The following is a 14,776-nucleotide window of genomic DNA, read 5'->3' as shown; positions in this document are numbered from 1 at the left end:
GTGGCCAGCACCACAGCCGGCCGCCTTTGTCTCTCCAGTAGCGATGTTTACACACCGCACCAAGTACTCATTTGAGGCTGAGTCGATCTGGGGCGGGGGGGGGGCATGACCGATTCAGATAGTCGTCACTGGTGTTGGCCGTGAGCGGGAATCAAACTCGGGTCGATTCCTGGATTCGTATCGCAGCGCGCTAACCGGTATACTACCGCTCCTCACACTATTGCACGCACACACGCACATTCACACACGCACATTCACACATGCACATTCACACACGCACATTCACACACGCACATTCACACACGCACACACTCACGCGCAGACACACACAGGCTTAAGGACACATGAGAAGACTCGTTGTGTAATCTCACTGTGCACACATCGAGTCACCAGGTGCAGTTGCCATCATATAAAATGTGTGAGTGTCATCATCACAGCAGCATCAGCAGAATCATCAGAAACAGCAGAATCATAAAAAAAACCACGCCAATCGCGAAGAGCAATTAACTCGCCAAGCGAATGCTGCTGATTAGTATATTGTAGGCAGCGTCACTAGCAGCAGCAGAAGCAACAGCGGTAGCACGGGCTGGAAAACTCTGAGCCCACACACGGCAAGGAGAGTTCGGCATCGTCAGCAGCAACATCATCATCATCAGTGGAAGCATCAATCCGCATCACCAGCACTCGCACGCAGGGAGCGCAGGCTGTTTGTCCTCTGTGTGACATTGCCACTGCCTGCATGCGCGTGCGTGTGGGGAGCGGTGGCACAATGGTTAGCGTACTGCGCTATGAACCTGACTACCCGAATTCGGGGAGACGAATATCTGAACCAGTTCTGGGGCCTGCCCTAGGTCGACTCAGCCTTAAATGAGCATGACCTGGTGCGGTGTGTAAAAGATCTGCAGAGGGGAGACAAAGGCGGCCGGGCGTGATGCTGGCCGGCCACCCACCCCCCTCGTGTGCTGTGCCGGCCTTCATAGGTGCTGCTCGCTTACAGCACTTGGCCTGACAACCTGTGCAGGCTGGACGGGGGACTTTTGTGTGCGTGGGTCCTCTGTCTGACATTGCCTGCGCTGTGCGCGCATTGATCTCACCCCGGCGTCTGCTGTGACTCGGTTGTGATCACATGACCTAACCGCAGTGGAATGTTCCAACCGCCTTGGCGAGGGAAGGGGTGTGGGAGGAGGTGTTGGTGGAGGAGAGGGAGGCGGAGGAAAGGGATATGGAGGAGGAAGAGGTGAAGAGGAGGGGGGTGAGGTGGGGAGGAGGTGGAGGAAGAGGGGAGAAGGGGGAGGCGGGGTAGAGAGTGGAGAGGGAGGAGGAGGAGGGTGATTGACAGGAGATGAAGGCTTGGCTTCTCGTGTGAACGTCATTCATGGATCTGGGAGGGATCTCAAGGAGGGTGCTGCTCCATCTGGACAATCCTCTTGTCGTGAATCTTCGTCGGAAAAAAGACAAATTACATTGTGATTGACTAACATCAATCCATAGACTCGCGTAGAGGCCCACTGACTCGCTCGCACAGAGGCCCACTGACTCGCTCGCACAGAGGCCCACTGACTCGCTCGCACAGAGGCCCACCAACTCGCACAGAAGCCCACCGACTCGCACAGTGGCCTGCCGACTCACACAGAGACCGGTGCACATGTACAATGTGCTCTGTGTGGATGAGTGTTTACCCTGGTTTCCAACCACATGGCTCCCAATTAGGGTCCCCCAATTAAGGTGCATGACCTATCAAGAGAGTTGATGAGGAGGAAGGAGACAAGGTCCCTGTGGGAGGGAGGGAGGGATGGAGGGAGTGGAGGAAGGGTCTATTTCTGTGTTGAGGAGACCACGCACCCTGAATGTCAAGGGCAACCGAGACGCGGATTACACGGCTTGGAGATAGAACTCACACGGGGGGGGGGGGGGGATAGCATTAGGGGATAGGGTAAGAGATGTATGTATGTTGAGCTAACTGCTAATCGGAGGTGTGGGGGAAGAACAACAAACTTAACATAATAAGCAGTTAGAAATGGATAGGGGATAGGGTTATGGAATAGGATTGATATGGAGGACTTTGTTAAGAGTTTATTCATGGGATAGGGATTAGGGTTGACATTTAGGATAACATTAAGATATACGGTTGGAATTTGTGTTAGGACTACATTGAGTGTTAGGGTTAGGGCTACATTGAGGGATAGGTCTCGTTTTGCCATCAGCTGTTGGTGGTGTCCCCTTGAATCCCCCCCAGTGTGCGTGCCGCCTCCTCTATGCAAACAGCACACAACGCGGCGTGCGGCACGCGTCGTGCGGCACACAGCACGCGAGCGAGCGAGAGGGAGCCTCTATTTTGTCTCTGCACACCGTGCCGATATAAAACCCACAGCAGCTGTGCCCTCTCTTCCGCACCGCTAATAATACCGCTCACAGCCATCATCCACATGGACATCAGCAGCAGCATTAACTGCTGGCCGAGTGATCTCTGAGCCTCCACGTATCGATCCCTGCTGAATTCCGCCGATGCTCGGCTACGTAGCGGATCGCGAGCGACACAAAACTTGCAGTGGCTAGTCGAGTGATCTGGCTCTAAAACAACAACATAGAAGTAACGTTGTCTCCCCGAGGTGGCTTGGTGGCTCGCTCACAGGGGCTCATCATCATAATCATCATCACCACCACCACGATAATCTAGTACATTGGGTGTGTGTGACACTAATTAGCAACGCACATGCTCTTTGGACGTGACCGTCTGTCCGTACGAACCAGCTAGAATTTTTTAAAATATAATATAGTATAGTGCGGTGTCAACTTGTAATGCTGCGCCGCCACTTGCGCTCAGTGTTTGCTCGCGCTCACAGAGAGAATGGCTCAGAGGTGCGAGGAGGAACCACAGACGACCCACGCTGTGACTCGGCGCTACCAACAATTGCCCAAGCTCTGCAGTCCTTTATATCTGTGAAGGTGTTCTCGGCCAATTAACAATGAGTCTTTACACGTGTGGGAGGAGAGAAACCATGAGAGAACCCTCGCGCGCGAGGAGGCAACGCATATAGGTGGGACAGGTGGAGTCCACATTTACAGGACCGCTTTTTGGCAAGCCAGGGTATGGGCACCTTCTCGTCGCCCACGGGAAGGGAAGTTTCACACCATCTGTGTTTGTGATCCACCAACCCTATCTGCTGCCTCCACAGTGCTGCTGGATCATTACAGGCGTTGCTCTACCACTACTCCGAACTTAAAGAGTTCGGTATTTGGGGAGAGGGTGGAAATATTCATGGTAGCATGGGGGATCCTGCCTACTCACGGGCAGCAGCAGGGAGATAAACAGGAAGAGCGTGGGAGCAGAGATACGTGGTGACACTTCCTCAGCATGTGTCACGAATCGGCCGGGTGTGTGCGTGTGTGCGTGTGTGGATGTGTGGGTGTGTGCGTGTGTGGGTGTGTGGGTGTGTGGGTGTGTGGGTGTTTGGGTGTGTGCGTGTGTGCGTGTGTGGGTGTGTGGGTGTGTGGGTGTGTGCGTGTGTGCGTGTGTGGGTGTGTGCGTGTGTGCGTGTGTGCGTGTGCGTGTGTGGGTGTGTGTGCGTGTGTGCGTGTGTGCGTGTGTGGGTGTGTGCGTGTGGGTGTGTGTGTGGGTGTGTGTGGGTGTGTGCGTGTGTGGGAGCCGTAGAGTAGCGGTTAGCGCACTGCGCAATGAACCCAGCAGTTCGAGTCCCGCTCACGGCCAACACCAGTAACGATTATCTGAACCGCTCCTGGGCCTTCCCTAGGTCGACTCGGCCTCAAACGAGTGCCTGGTGTGTAAACATCGCTACTGGGGAGACAAAGACGGTCGGGCGTGGTGTTGGCCACCCACCTCCTCGTGTGCTGTGCCGGCCTTCATAAACAGCACTTTCCCCGACAGTCTGTTCAGGGCTATACGGGTATCCTTTGTCTTTGTGTGAATAAACATATGGCTCATGTGAAATGACTGCTCCTCCTTCCCATGTCTCCCTGTGTCCCATCCTCCCGTGTCCGTCTCCCGTTGTCCGTGTCCTCGTGTCCGCGTGCAGGTGGACAAGTGTCTGTATGAGATGAAGCTGAGTGACGAGCGGCTGCGCGCCATCATGGAGCAGATGAAGCTGGAGATGGAGCGCGGCCTCGACAAGGAGGCGCGGTCACGTGCGCCCGTCAAGATGCTGCCCACGTTCGTGCGCTCCACGCCCGACGGATCCGGTCTGTCTCCCATATCTCCCCGTCTCTCCCTCGTGTCCCGGTGTCTCCCCACACCTCCCTGTGTGCTCCTGTGTGTTTCCGCATATCCCTGTGTCTCCTTGAGGCTTCCCTGTATTTCTGCGTGTCTCCCCCATGTCTCCCTGTGTCTCCCCCATGCCCCCATGTCTCCCCCGTGTCTCCCCCCATGTCTCCCCCCGTGTCTCCCCCTGTGTCTCCCTCCATGTCTCCCCATGTTTCTCTACCCGTGTAACTTCCTCTGTAATTCTCGGTCGGAGCGGGCCCTGGCGTGAGCCTCACAGATCAACTGGGCCTCCTCACTTCAATTAAACATTTGACGGCTGTGTCTCTGTCTCTCCCTCCGTGCCCCCCCTCCATGTTCTCCGCGCCCCCCTACACCCCCGCATGTAGAGAAGGGAGACTTCCTGGCGCTGGACCTGGGCGGCTCAAGCTTCCGCATCCTGCGCGTGCGCGTCGAGACGCAGACGATCGACATGGAGGACGAGGTGTACGAGGTCCCCGACACCATCATCCGAGGCACTGGTCCCCAGGTAGGCAGTGGAGGGGGGTGCACAGGGACATTGGGGTACGGGGGGCATGGGACTAGGAGCTGCAGCCAAGGTGCTGGGACACAAGGCGGTTCAGTGCACCTGTGCATTGTCTTAAGGTCCTAAGACTCGGGGAGACTGGTCTCAGGTTACTTAGACTCGGGGAGACTGGGTTTCAGGTTACTGAGACTCGGGGAGACTGGGTCTCAGGGTACTGAGACTCGGGGAGACTGGGTCTAAGGTTACTGAGACTCGGGGAGACTGGGTCTCAGGTTACTAAGACTCGGGGAGACTGGGTCTCAGGTTACTGAGACTCGGGGAGACTGGGTCTCACGGTATTGAGACTCGGGGAGACTGGGTCTCACGGTATTGAGATTCGGGGAGACTGGGTCTCATGGTACTGAGACTCGGGGAGACTGAGTCTCAGGTTACTGAGACTCGGGGAGACTGGGTCTCAGGATCGTGAGACTCGAGGAGACTGGGTCTCAGGGTACTGAGACTTGGGGAAACTGGGTCTCAGGGTACTGAGACTCGGGGAGACTGGGTCTCAGGGTACTCTGACTCGGGGGAGACTGGGTCTCAGGATCCTGAGACTCGGGGAGCCTGGGTCTCAGGGTACTGAGACTCGGGGAGACTGGGTCTCAGGGTCCTGAGATTCGGGGAGCCTGGGTCTCAGGGTACTGAGACTCGGGGAGACTGGGTCTCAGGTTACTGAGACTCGGGGAGACTGGGTCTCAGGTGACTGAGACTCGGGGAGACTGGGTCTCAGGTTACTGAGACTCGGGGAGACTGGGTCTCAGGTTACTGAGACTCGGGGAGACTGGGTCTCAGGGTCCTGAGACTCGGGGAGACTGGATCTCAGGTTACTGAGACTCGGGGAGACTGGTCTCAGGTTACTGAGACTGGGGTAGACTGGGTCTCAGGGTCCTGAGACTCGGGGAGACTGGGTCTCAGGGTCCTGACTCGGGGAGACTGGGTCTCAGGTTACTGAGACTTGGGGAGACTGGGTCTCAGGTTACTGAGACTCGGGGAGACTGGGTCTCAGGTTACTGAGACTCGGGGAGACTGGGTCTCAGGTTACTGAGACTTGGGGAGACTGGGTCTCAGGTTACTGAGACTCGGGTAGACTGGGTCTCAGGGTACTGAGACTCGGGGAGACTGGGTCTCAGGGTCCTGAGACTCGGGGAGACTGGGTCTCAGATTACTGAGACTCGGGGAGACTGGTTCTCAGGTTACTGAGGCTCGGGTAGACTGGGTCTCAGGTTACTGAGACTCGGGGAGACTGGGTCTCAGGGTACTGAGACTCGGGGAGACTGGGTCTCAGGGTACTGAGGCTCGGGGAGACTGGGTCTCAGGGTACTGAGACTCGGGGAGACTAGGTCTCAGGGTACTGAGACTCGGGGAGACTAGGTCTCAGGGTCCTGTGACTCGGGGAGACTGGTCTCAGGTTACTGAGACTCAGGGGAGACTGGGTCTCAGATTACTGAGACTCGGGGAGACTCGGTCTCAGGGTACTGAGACTCGGGGAGACTAGGTCTCAGGGTCCTGAGACTCGGGGAGACTGGTCTCGGGTTACTGAGACTCAGGGGAGACTGGGTCTCAGGGTCCTGAGACTCGGGGAGACTGGGTCTCTGGATCCTGAGATGAGATCTCTCCCAATCTGTGGCCAGCACGGGGCCCGCCGTGGCGTGGCCAACACCAGCCCTTCATGTGCTCTGTTGGCCCCAACAGCACTTGCTTGGGGGTGTGTCGCTGTGGGTGTGTCTGTGTCCATTTTGATCTGGGTCTCACGGTATTGAGATTCGGGGAGACTGGGTCTCATGGTACTGAGACTCGGGGAGACTGAGTCTCAGGTTACTGAGACTCGGGGAGACTGGGTCTCAGGATCGTGAGACTCGAGGAGACTGGGTCTCAGGGTACTGAGACTTGGGGAAACTGGGTCTCAGGGTACTGAGACTCGGGGAGACTGGGTCTCAGGGTACTCTGACTCGGGGGAGACTGGGTCTCAGGATCCTGAGACTCGGGGAGCCTGGGTCTCAGGGTACTGAGACTCGGGGAGACTGGGTCTCAGGGTCCTGAGATTCGGGGAGCCTGGGTCTCAGGGTACTGAGACTCGGGGAGACTGGGTCTCAGGTTACTGAGACTCGGGGAGACTGGGTCTCAGGGTCCTGAGACTCGGGGATACTGGGTCTCAGGGTCCTGAGACTCGGGGAGACTGGGTCTCAGGTGACTGAGACTCGGGGAGACTGGGTCTCAGGTTACTGAGACTCGGGGAGACTGGGTCTCAGGTTACTGAGACTCGGGGAGACTGGGTCTCAGGGTCCTGAGACTCGGGGAGACTGGATCTCAGGTTACTGAGACTCGGGGAGACTGGTCTCAGGTTACTGAGACTGGGGTAGACTGGGTCTCAGGGTCCTGAGACTCGGGGAGACTGGGTCTCAGGGTCCTGACTCGGGGAGACTGGGTCTCAGGTTACTGAGACTCGGGGAGACTGGGTCTCAGGTTACTGAGACTCGGGGAGACTGGGTCTCAGGTTACTGAGACTCGGGGAGACTGGGTCTCAGGTTACTGAGACTTGGGGAGACTGGGTCTCAGGTTACTGAGACTCGGGTAGACTGGGTCTCAGGGTACTGAGACTCGGGGAGACTGGGTCTCAGGGTCCTGAGACTCGGGGAGACTGGGTCTCAGATTACTGAGACTCGGGGAGACTGGTTCTCAGGTTACTGAGGCTCGGGTAGACTGGGTCTCAGGTTACTGAGACTCGGGGAGACTGGGTCTCAGGGTACTGAGACTCGGGGAGACTGGGTCTCAGGGTACTGAGGCTCGGGGAGACTGGGTCTCAGGGTACTGAGACTCGGGGAGACTAGGTCTCAGGGTACTGAGACTCGGGGAGACTAGGTCTCAGGGTCCTGTGACTCGGGGAGACTGGTCTCAGGTTACTGAGACTCAGGGGAGACTGGGTCTCAGGGTACTGAGACTCGGGGAGACTGGGTCTCAGATTACTGAGACTCGGGGAGACTCGGTCTCAGGGTACTGAGACTCGGGGAGACTAGGTCTCAGGGTCCTGAGACTCGGGGAGACTGGTCTCGGGTTACTGAGACTCAGGGGAGACTGGGTCTCAGGGTCCTGAGACTCGGGGAGACTGGGTCTCTGGATCCTGAGATGAGATCTCTCCCAATCTGTGGCCAGCACGGGGCCCGCCGTGGCGTGGCCAACACCAGCCCTTCATGTGCTCTGTTGGCCCCAACAGCACTTGCTTGGGGGTGTGTCGCTGTGGGTGTGTCTGTGTCCATTTTGATCTCTGTGTTGATCTGTAATCTGCCATCTGGCAGATGTGGACTGGCACGAGTGAGCGGTGTCTGTGTCAGTGAGTGTGTCTAAGTTTGTGTGCGTGTGCCTCCGTATGTGTGGGCCTTTGCCCGTGACCGTGACTCATGTCTCTCTCCAGGAAGGCACTCTCACTCCTCGCACCTCACACGCACGGGACACTTATAGCAGCTATCAGTGTCAGTGTGTGCATGTGATGGGCACACTGTTTGTGCATTGCTAGAGTGTCTGTGTGTGTGTGTATTTAGAGATTGCGTTTCCAGTAGGTTCTTCGCGTATATTTTGCGTTCAAGTCAAAATAGCTCCAGGGTAGCACGTGTGTTTACCTGTGCGTGGTGTGTGTGGGTGGGTGGGTGTCCCTTCTGTGGGGAGCCGCAGTGTAATCGTTAGCGCGTTGCGCTACGAACCCGGCGACCCGGCAGTTCGATTCTTGATCACGGCCAACACTGGTGACGATTATCCGAACCGATCCTGGGGCTCCCCTAGGTCGACTCAGCCTCAAATGAGTACCCGGTGCGGTGTGCAAACATCACCATTGGGAAGACAAATGGCGTGCTACCAGCCACACCTCCCTCCTTGTGTGTTCTGACCTTAACCGGTGCTCAGCATTTGCAAAGTTATTTCCTTGATAGTCTCTTTAGTTAAAAATAGCATCAAATGGCAGTGTCTACGTGCACGCGTGTCCCCTGTGCGTACGCCTCCACATGAGTGCGCTGGGCTGTGTGCGTCTGTTCGTGCCCCCTCGTGTCGGAGCAGCAGCTGTCCGCAAAGCGTCCGTGTCATTGTTTGGGTCTTAGTGTTGAGTGCGCGCGTGGGGAGTGGTGGCGCAGCCGTTTGCGCTCTGCGCTACGAACCCCGGTGAACTGAGTTAAATTCCCGCTCACGGCCACTAGCATCGGTGACGATTGCTTGAACCGGACCTGGCCCTCTCCTAGGTCGACTCAGCCTCAAATAACTCCCTGGTGCAGTGTGTAAAAATCGCTACTGGGGAGACAAAGGCGGCCGGGAGTGGCGCTGGCTACCCACTTCATCGTTGTTCGTTCCGGCCTTAATAGGTGCTCGCTAACACCCCTTGCCGCAACAGTCTGTTAAGGCTACACGGGGATCTCTGTCTATGTGTGTTTGCGGGGCTTACGCGTGTATGTGTGTGGAGGGGGGGGTTTGTTTGTGTGTCGTTACAACCGAGTGTATGTGTGTAAGCGTATTTTTCTCTTTCTACGTGATAAAACGTCCTCGTGTCTCCGTGTGTCCCCTGTCTCTCTCGTGCCTTTGCCGTGTCCCCCCTGTCTCTCCCTTGTCTCCCCGTGTGCCCCCTCCATGCCTCTGCCTCCCCGTGTCCCCCCGATGACCCTGTCAGCTGTTTGACCACGTGGCAGCGTGTCTGAGCTCATTCATGGAAAAACTGAAGATTAAGGACAAGAAGCTCCCTCTGGGCTTCACCTTCTCCTTCCCCTGCCGCCACAACGTCAACGGCGAGGTGCCACCGCGCCACCACTACTACCACTACCATCACCATCATCACTCCTACCACCACCATCCCTACCAACACCACTACCATTGCTATCACCACCATCACCAACATCACCAACATCATTATCATCATCATCACCACTACCATCGTAAGCATCATCACCACTCCTTCCACCGTCACCACCTTCTACCACCATCATCGCCACCATTTTGTCCACCATCAACACCATCACCACAAACCCCACCATCACCACAACTGTCCCTGCCACATTTCTACCACTTTTTGCATTGACTGTCTACCGAACCCTAACCATGTGTGTTCCTGTGTCTCCCCACGTGAATCTGTGTCTTCCAATGTCCCGCTGCATTGTCTGTGTCTTCCCGAATGTCTCTATCCCAATGTGCCCCCCACGTCTCTGTCCCCGCGTCTCTATCCCCGTGTCTCTTTCCCCGTGTGCCACCCACGTCTCCGTCCCTGCGTCTCCGTCCCCGTCTCTGTGTGCCCTCACGAATGTGCTCAGAGCGTGCTCCTGCGCTGGACAAAGCGTTTCCACGTGAGCGGAGTGGAGGGGCAGAACGTGGTAAAGATGCTGCGCGATGCCATCCAGCGCCGCGGGGTACAGCAGCACAACAGCCACCGTTTACCACGAAATGGCGGTGACATCACCACGGCACTTGTGCCAAGCTAGGTGCACTCAGAGGCCACGTGAAGTGTCAAAGGCTCGCTGACTTACAGAGATGACTGGCGGATGCTTCACCTGTGCGCCCCACTGTGCCACATCCGCTTCGTGTTAGCCGCCCGGCACTCCGCTCTTTGTTGTGAGCGTCGCTCCTCTGCCCTCTGCTGTTGCTGTTGGGTTACTGCCTCCAACTGTTCAGTAGCATCCTTCACAAGCCTCCTCCACAGAGGCCAATCTTGATGCCACTGGTACCATTCTTCAGCAAGTCCAATCAGCTCCACATCCTCCTGTGTGTGTACAATGTATACTGTGTATGTGTACCGTGTGTGTGTACCATGTGTGTGTACCGTGTGTGTACCTTGTGTGTGTACCATGTATACCATGTGTGTGTATCGTGTGTGTACCGTGTGTGTGTACCATGTGTACCGTGTGTGTGTACCGTGTGTGTACCGTGTGTGTGTATCCTGTATGTGTACTGTGTGTACCGTGTGTGTACTGTGTGTGTGTACCGTGTGTACCGTGTGTGTGTACCGTGTGTGTACCGTGTGTGTGTATCCTGTATGTGTACTGTGTGTACCGTGTGTGTGTACCATGTGTGTGTGTACCGTGTGTGTGTACCGTGTGTGTGTACCGTGTGTGTGTATCCTGTATGTGTACTATGTGTACCGTGTGTGCACCTTGTGTGTACCGTTTGTGTGTAATGTGTGTGTACCGTATGTGTACCATGTGTGTGTAATGTGTGTGTACCGTATGTGTACCATGTGTGTGTACCGTATATGTACCATGTGTGTGTACCATGTGTGTGTACCATGTATCCCGTGTGTGTGTACCCTGTGTGTGTACTATGTGCACCGTGTGTGTGTACCCTGTGTGTGTACTATGTGCACCGTGTGTGTGTACCCTGTGTATGTACCCTATGTGTGTACTATGTGCACCATGTGTGTGTACCGTACATGTACCATGTGTACCATGTGTACCGTGTGCGTAGCGTGTGTGTGTCTACTCTGTGTACCATATGTGTACCATGTGTGTGTACTGTGTACCGTGTGTGTCTACTGTATGTGTACCGTGTGTGTGTATCCTGCTTGTGTGCTATGTGTGCCATGCATGTGTACCCTGCGTGTATACCATGTGTACTGTATGTGTACTATGTGTTTACCGTATGTGTACCATGCTTACTGTGTGCGTGTACCGTGTGTGCTGTGCTCGCGCCGCAGGATTTTGAGATTGACATTGTGGCAGTGGTGAACGACACGGTGGGCACCATGATGACGTGCGGCTACGACGACCACCGCTGTGAGATCGGCCTCATCGTGGGTGAGCGCTCCGCACGCTCCTACGCACTGCTCAGTTCAGTTTATTTTCACTTACCCTGTGAGCCAATAAGCTCTTAAATCGGGTTTCAGCAACAAAAAAGAACACCACTTTCCCTATATACGCATAAGTCACAGTAAAATACATCTAAAATATACACTAGCAGTTAAGCGAAAGAACAAATAGATAGCACGCTTTATCTCGAAGAAATACGAATTTAAATCTGCTTTATTAATTATAATGCAGATATGGCCTAAAACACGATGGCTTTATCGTGAGGAATAAAAAAAACACAGCGTCCAAAAAAAAGTTGTCTCAACAATTACAGGCCATTCATATTTTCAACTCATCCAACTCTTTATACACTGGTAGCTAGGCACGAATTCAGATGAAAGTAGCGATTTAAAGTGAGTGATCGATGGCATTGACTATAGACCAAGTTTTTTGGCAATATTTTTCCACAGACCAGGGGCAGCCACCATAAACGCACGTTCACCAAAAATGTTTTATGTCTGGGAACGTTCAACAGAAGGAGTGATGAACTCCTCAGGTGAGGTTTGCCCTCCCGTTGTGTCAAGAAATGAAATAAATATTCCGCCTAATTACCACAAAGGATATTGTAAATGAACAATGCCTGGTTAATCGTTCTGCGATCATGGAGTGATATTAATTATATTTTTTTGTACAAGTCACGATTGGTCTTATAAGAGGCATCCAGAGAAAATCTTCGAGTGGAATAGTAAGTGGGAATGAGCTTATTCAGTGTTGTATCGAGGCAGATTGATACGCAACGTCCCAGTTGGTAACCTTTACCAATTCTAACCGAAACTTAGCTGGTAATTATTAATGTTTTTTGTCTGTAGCGAAAGCTAGTTAAAAAAATTTGCATTTCTCCCAGTCTGTAAAATGTGATCCTGGAAAATGAGTTTAGAGTCTATGATGACCCCAAGGTCATTTATTTTTTATTTATTGGCATTCAGAACTAGCTTAAGTGTGATTAGTTGATGTTGAATTGTATTAAAATCGCTTTGTAATTTACTGCACACATCTTCAGTGGAGTGGCCAGCAACCATCAAAACAATCTTGATTTGAAGCTTTCGTGACTGCAGGAATCCATACTCTCTGGTTCTTTCAGTAAAGTCACTTAGATAGAAAAAAGAATAAAAGAACACAACGTTTTGGTCGCAACACAAGCATCCGTCATCAGGTGAGAAAGAATGATCTGCTGTTGTGGCTTTATATAGGTACAGGAGGGGGGGGGAGGGGGGAGTTTGTAGAGTCGTGGCTGTAGGAGTTCACGGGGGTGGGGGGGGGGGTTTGTGGTCTTGCAGGGATGGGTGGGGGCTGGAGAAATTAGCATGTCACTGAGCTTGAATTAGTAAACAAACAGCACGGGTGTAAGAGTGAGAATCACAGCAGTTGAAACGTGACGTAGTTATCACATCCTTCCAATGATTGCTCAATCTGAATCCATCTTTTCGATTAAAGTTTTGTCTGTGTTTGTATATCTGGATAAAACCACATACAAAAACTAAATTCAGGACCTTCTCAATGATGGCTGCTATACCAAAATTAATAGAGACCCTACCAATAGTCTGGCGACTAAAACCAACAAAATCATCACTAATTCGACTTCCCTAATCGAACCCACCAAACAGCTCTCTCTAAAACCTTCGGCTGCTAGACCACCCAGATTTTACGGCCTTCCAAAAATCCATAAAGAGGGCACTCCACTCCATCCTATCATCTCCACCATCAACTCACCCACTTACAGACTGGCACGATTTCTGTCTGAGACTCTGCTTCCCTTCACGGGCAAGATTGCCTCAGCTGTACTTCATTCGGCCCACTTGGTTTCACTATTCAAGGACATATCACTGTCCCCGGAGGATTTGCTTGTCAGTTTGGATTCCTGCAGTCACAAAAGCTTCAAATCAAGATTGGATCTTGTGTTTGTTTAAGATTTTGGAAATCCTTTTGGTGACCCCTGCTATGTATGGCAAGGTGATGGTTTTGATTGGGTCCTCAGATAGTTCTCTACCCATGGTTGGGGATGCAGCTTTGCGGATTGTACGGTCAGAATAGCCATTCCTCCTGAGAGCCTGGCGTACATGCTCAAGCTCACTGGCCAGGTGGTACTGGTCGGAGATGCAACGAGCCATATGGCGTAGTGTTTTGATGAGGGGATTCTTCTGGGTTGGATGGTGGTGGGAGTCAGGTTTTAAATAGGAATCTGTGTGGGTGGCTTTCCTATAGACAGTGTCCCAACGAGCCATCAGGTCTCTTCTTGATCAAAACATCCAGGAATGGTAGCTTGCCACCATTTTCCACTTCCATTGTGAATTTGATAGATGGGTGTATGGAATTTATGTGGTTGAGAAATTGGTACAGTGTCGGCAGGCCATGTGGCCAGATGACGAAAGTGTCATTCACGTAGCTCTTCCACAAGGGAGGACGTCGAGTGGATGTCTGGATGGCATCTGTCTCAAATTTCTCCATGAAAACATTCGCTACCACTGGTGATAGAGGAGAGCCCATTGGGGTACCTTCATTCTGTTTGTAGAAAGTACCATTACAGGTGAAGTAAGTGTTGGTAAGGCAGTGCCTTACCAACGAAGGTACATCAGGATTCAGTCCCTGTTGGACCAGGTCTTGAATGATTGCAATAGTATCAGGTACGGGTACCTTGGTGAAGAGGGAGACTACATCCAAGGTCGGTTCAATACAGTACACAAAATTCAGGATTTGATCCCATCGGTGAAGGATACGATTCCGGACATGCAATGTCCTGCTGTCTATAAGCTGAGTTGTGTCTGCGGCAGCAGTTACATTGGTGAAACGAAGCGACATGTCTCAGACCGGGTTCGTGAACACAGTGGATTTGAAACGCGTCAGAACCAACACCTCGGCGGTGGCGGACCATTATTTCAACGCTGTGGGCACACATTACATTGTTTTTTCCGAGACCAAGGTGCTCTGCAAACCCTCGGGCTACCATCAGAGATTTGTTCATGAAGACATCCAGATATACAAACACAGACAAAATTTTAATCGAGAAGATGGATTCAGATTGAGCAATCATTTGAAGTGCGTGATAAACCACGTCAAGATTTAACTGCTGTGATTCTCACTCTTACACCCGTGCTGTTTTTGTTTACTAATTCAAGCTCATTGACATGCTAATTTATCCATCCCCCACCCATCCCTGCGCGCAGCAAACCCTCCCCCCTCTCCCCCCCCCCC

The 14,776-nt window shown here is 53.3% G+C and overlaps 1 protein-coding gene across 1 annotated transcript in view; it reads left to right on the top strand.

Moving 5' to 3' along the window:
- The window catches only part of LOC116944686 (hexokinase-1-like), a 59,722-nt gene that overhangs the window by 25,197 nt on the left and 19,749 nt on the right, over positions 1 to 14,776 (top strand). The window contains exons 2-6 of the mRNA XM_032958458.2: positions 4,035 to 4,197; positions 4,606 to 4,745; positions 9,427 to 9,546; positions 10,061 to 10,156; positions 11,437 to 11,536. Coding sequence (XP_032814349.1) covers positions 4,035 to 4,197; positions 4,606 to 4,745; positions 9,427 to 9,546; positions 10,061 to 10,156; positions 11,437 to 11,536 — 619 coding nt within the window. The remainder of the gene's footprint in view (positions 1 to 4,034; positions 4,198 to 4,605; positions 4,746 to 9,426; positions 9,547 to 10,060; positions 10,157 to 11,436; positions 11,537 to 14,776) is intronic.

This window comes from Petromyzon marinus, chromosome 21 (genome assembly GCF_048934315.1).
Source record: "Petromyzon marinus isolate PM22_M1 ecotype Great Lakes invasive population chromosome 21, UKy_Petmar_22M1.pri1.0, whole genome shotgun sequence".
Taxonomy (NCBI): Eukaryota; Metazoa; Chordata; class Hyperoartia; order Petromyzontiformes; family Petromyzontidae; genus Petromyzon; species Petromyzon marinus.
Note: the sequence above shows the minus strand (reverse complement) of the source record. Positions and strands in the feature narration are given on the sequence as shown.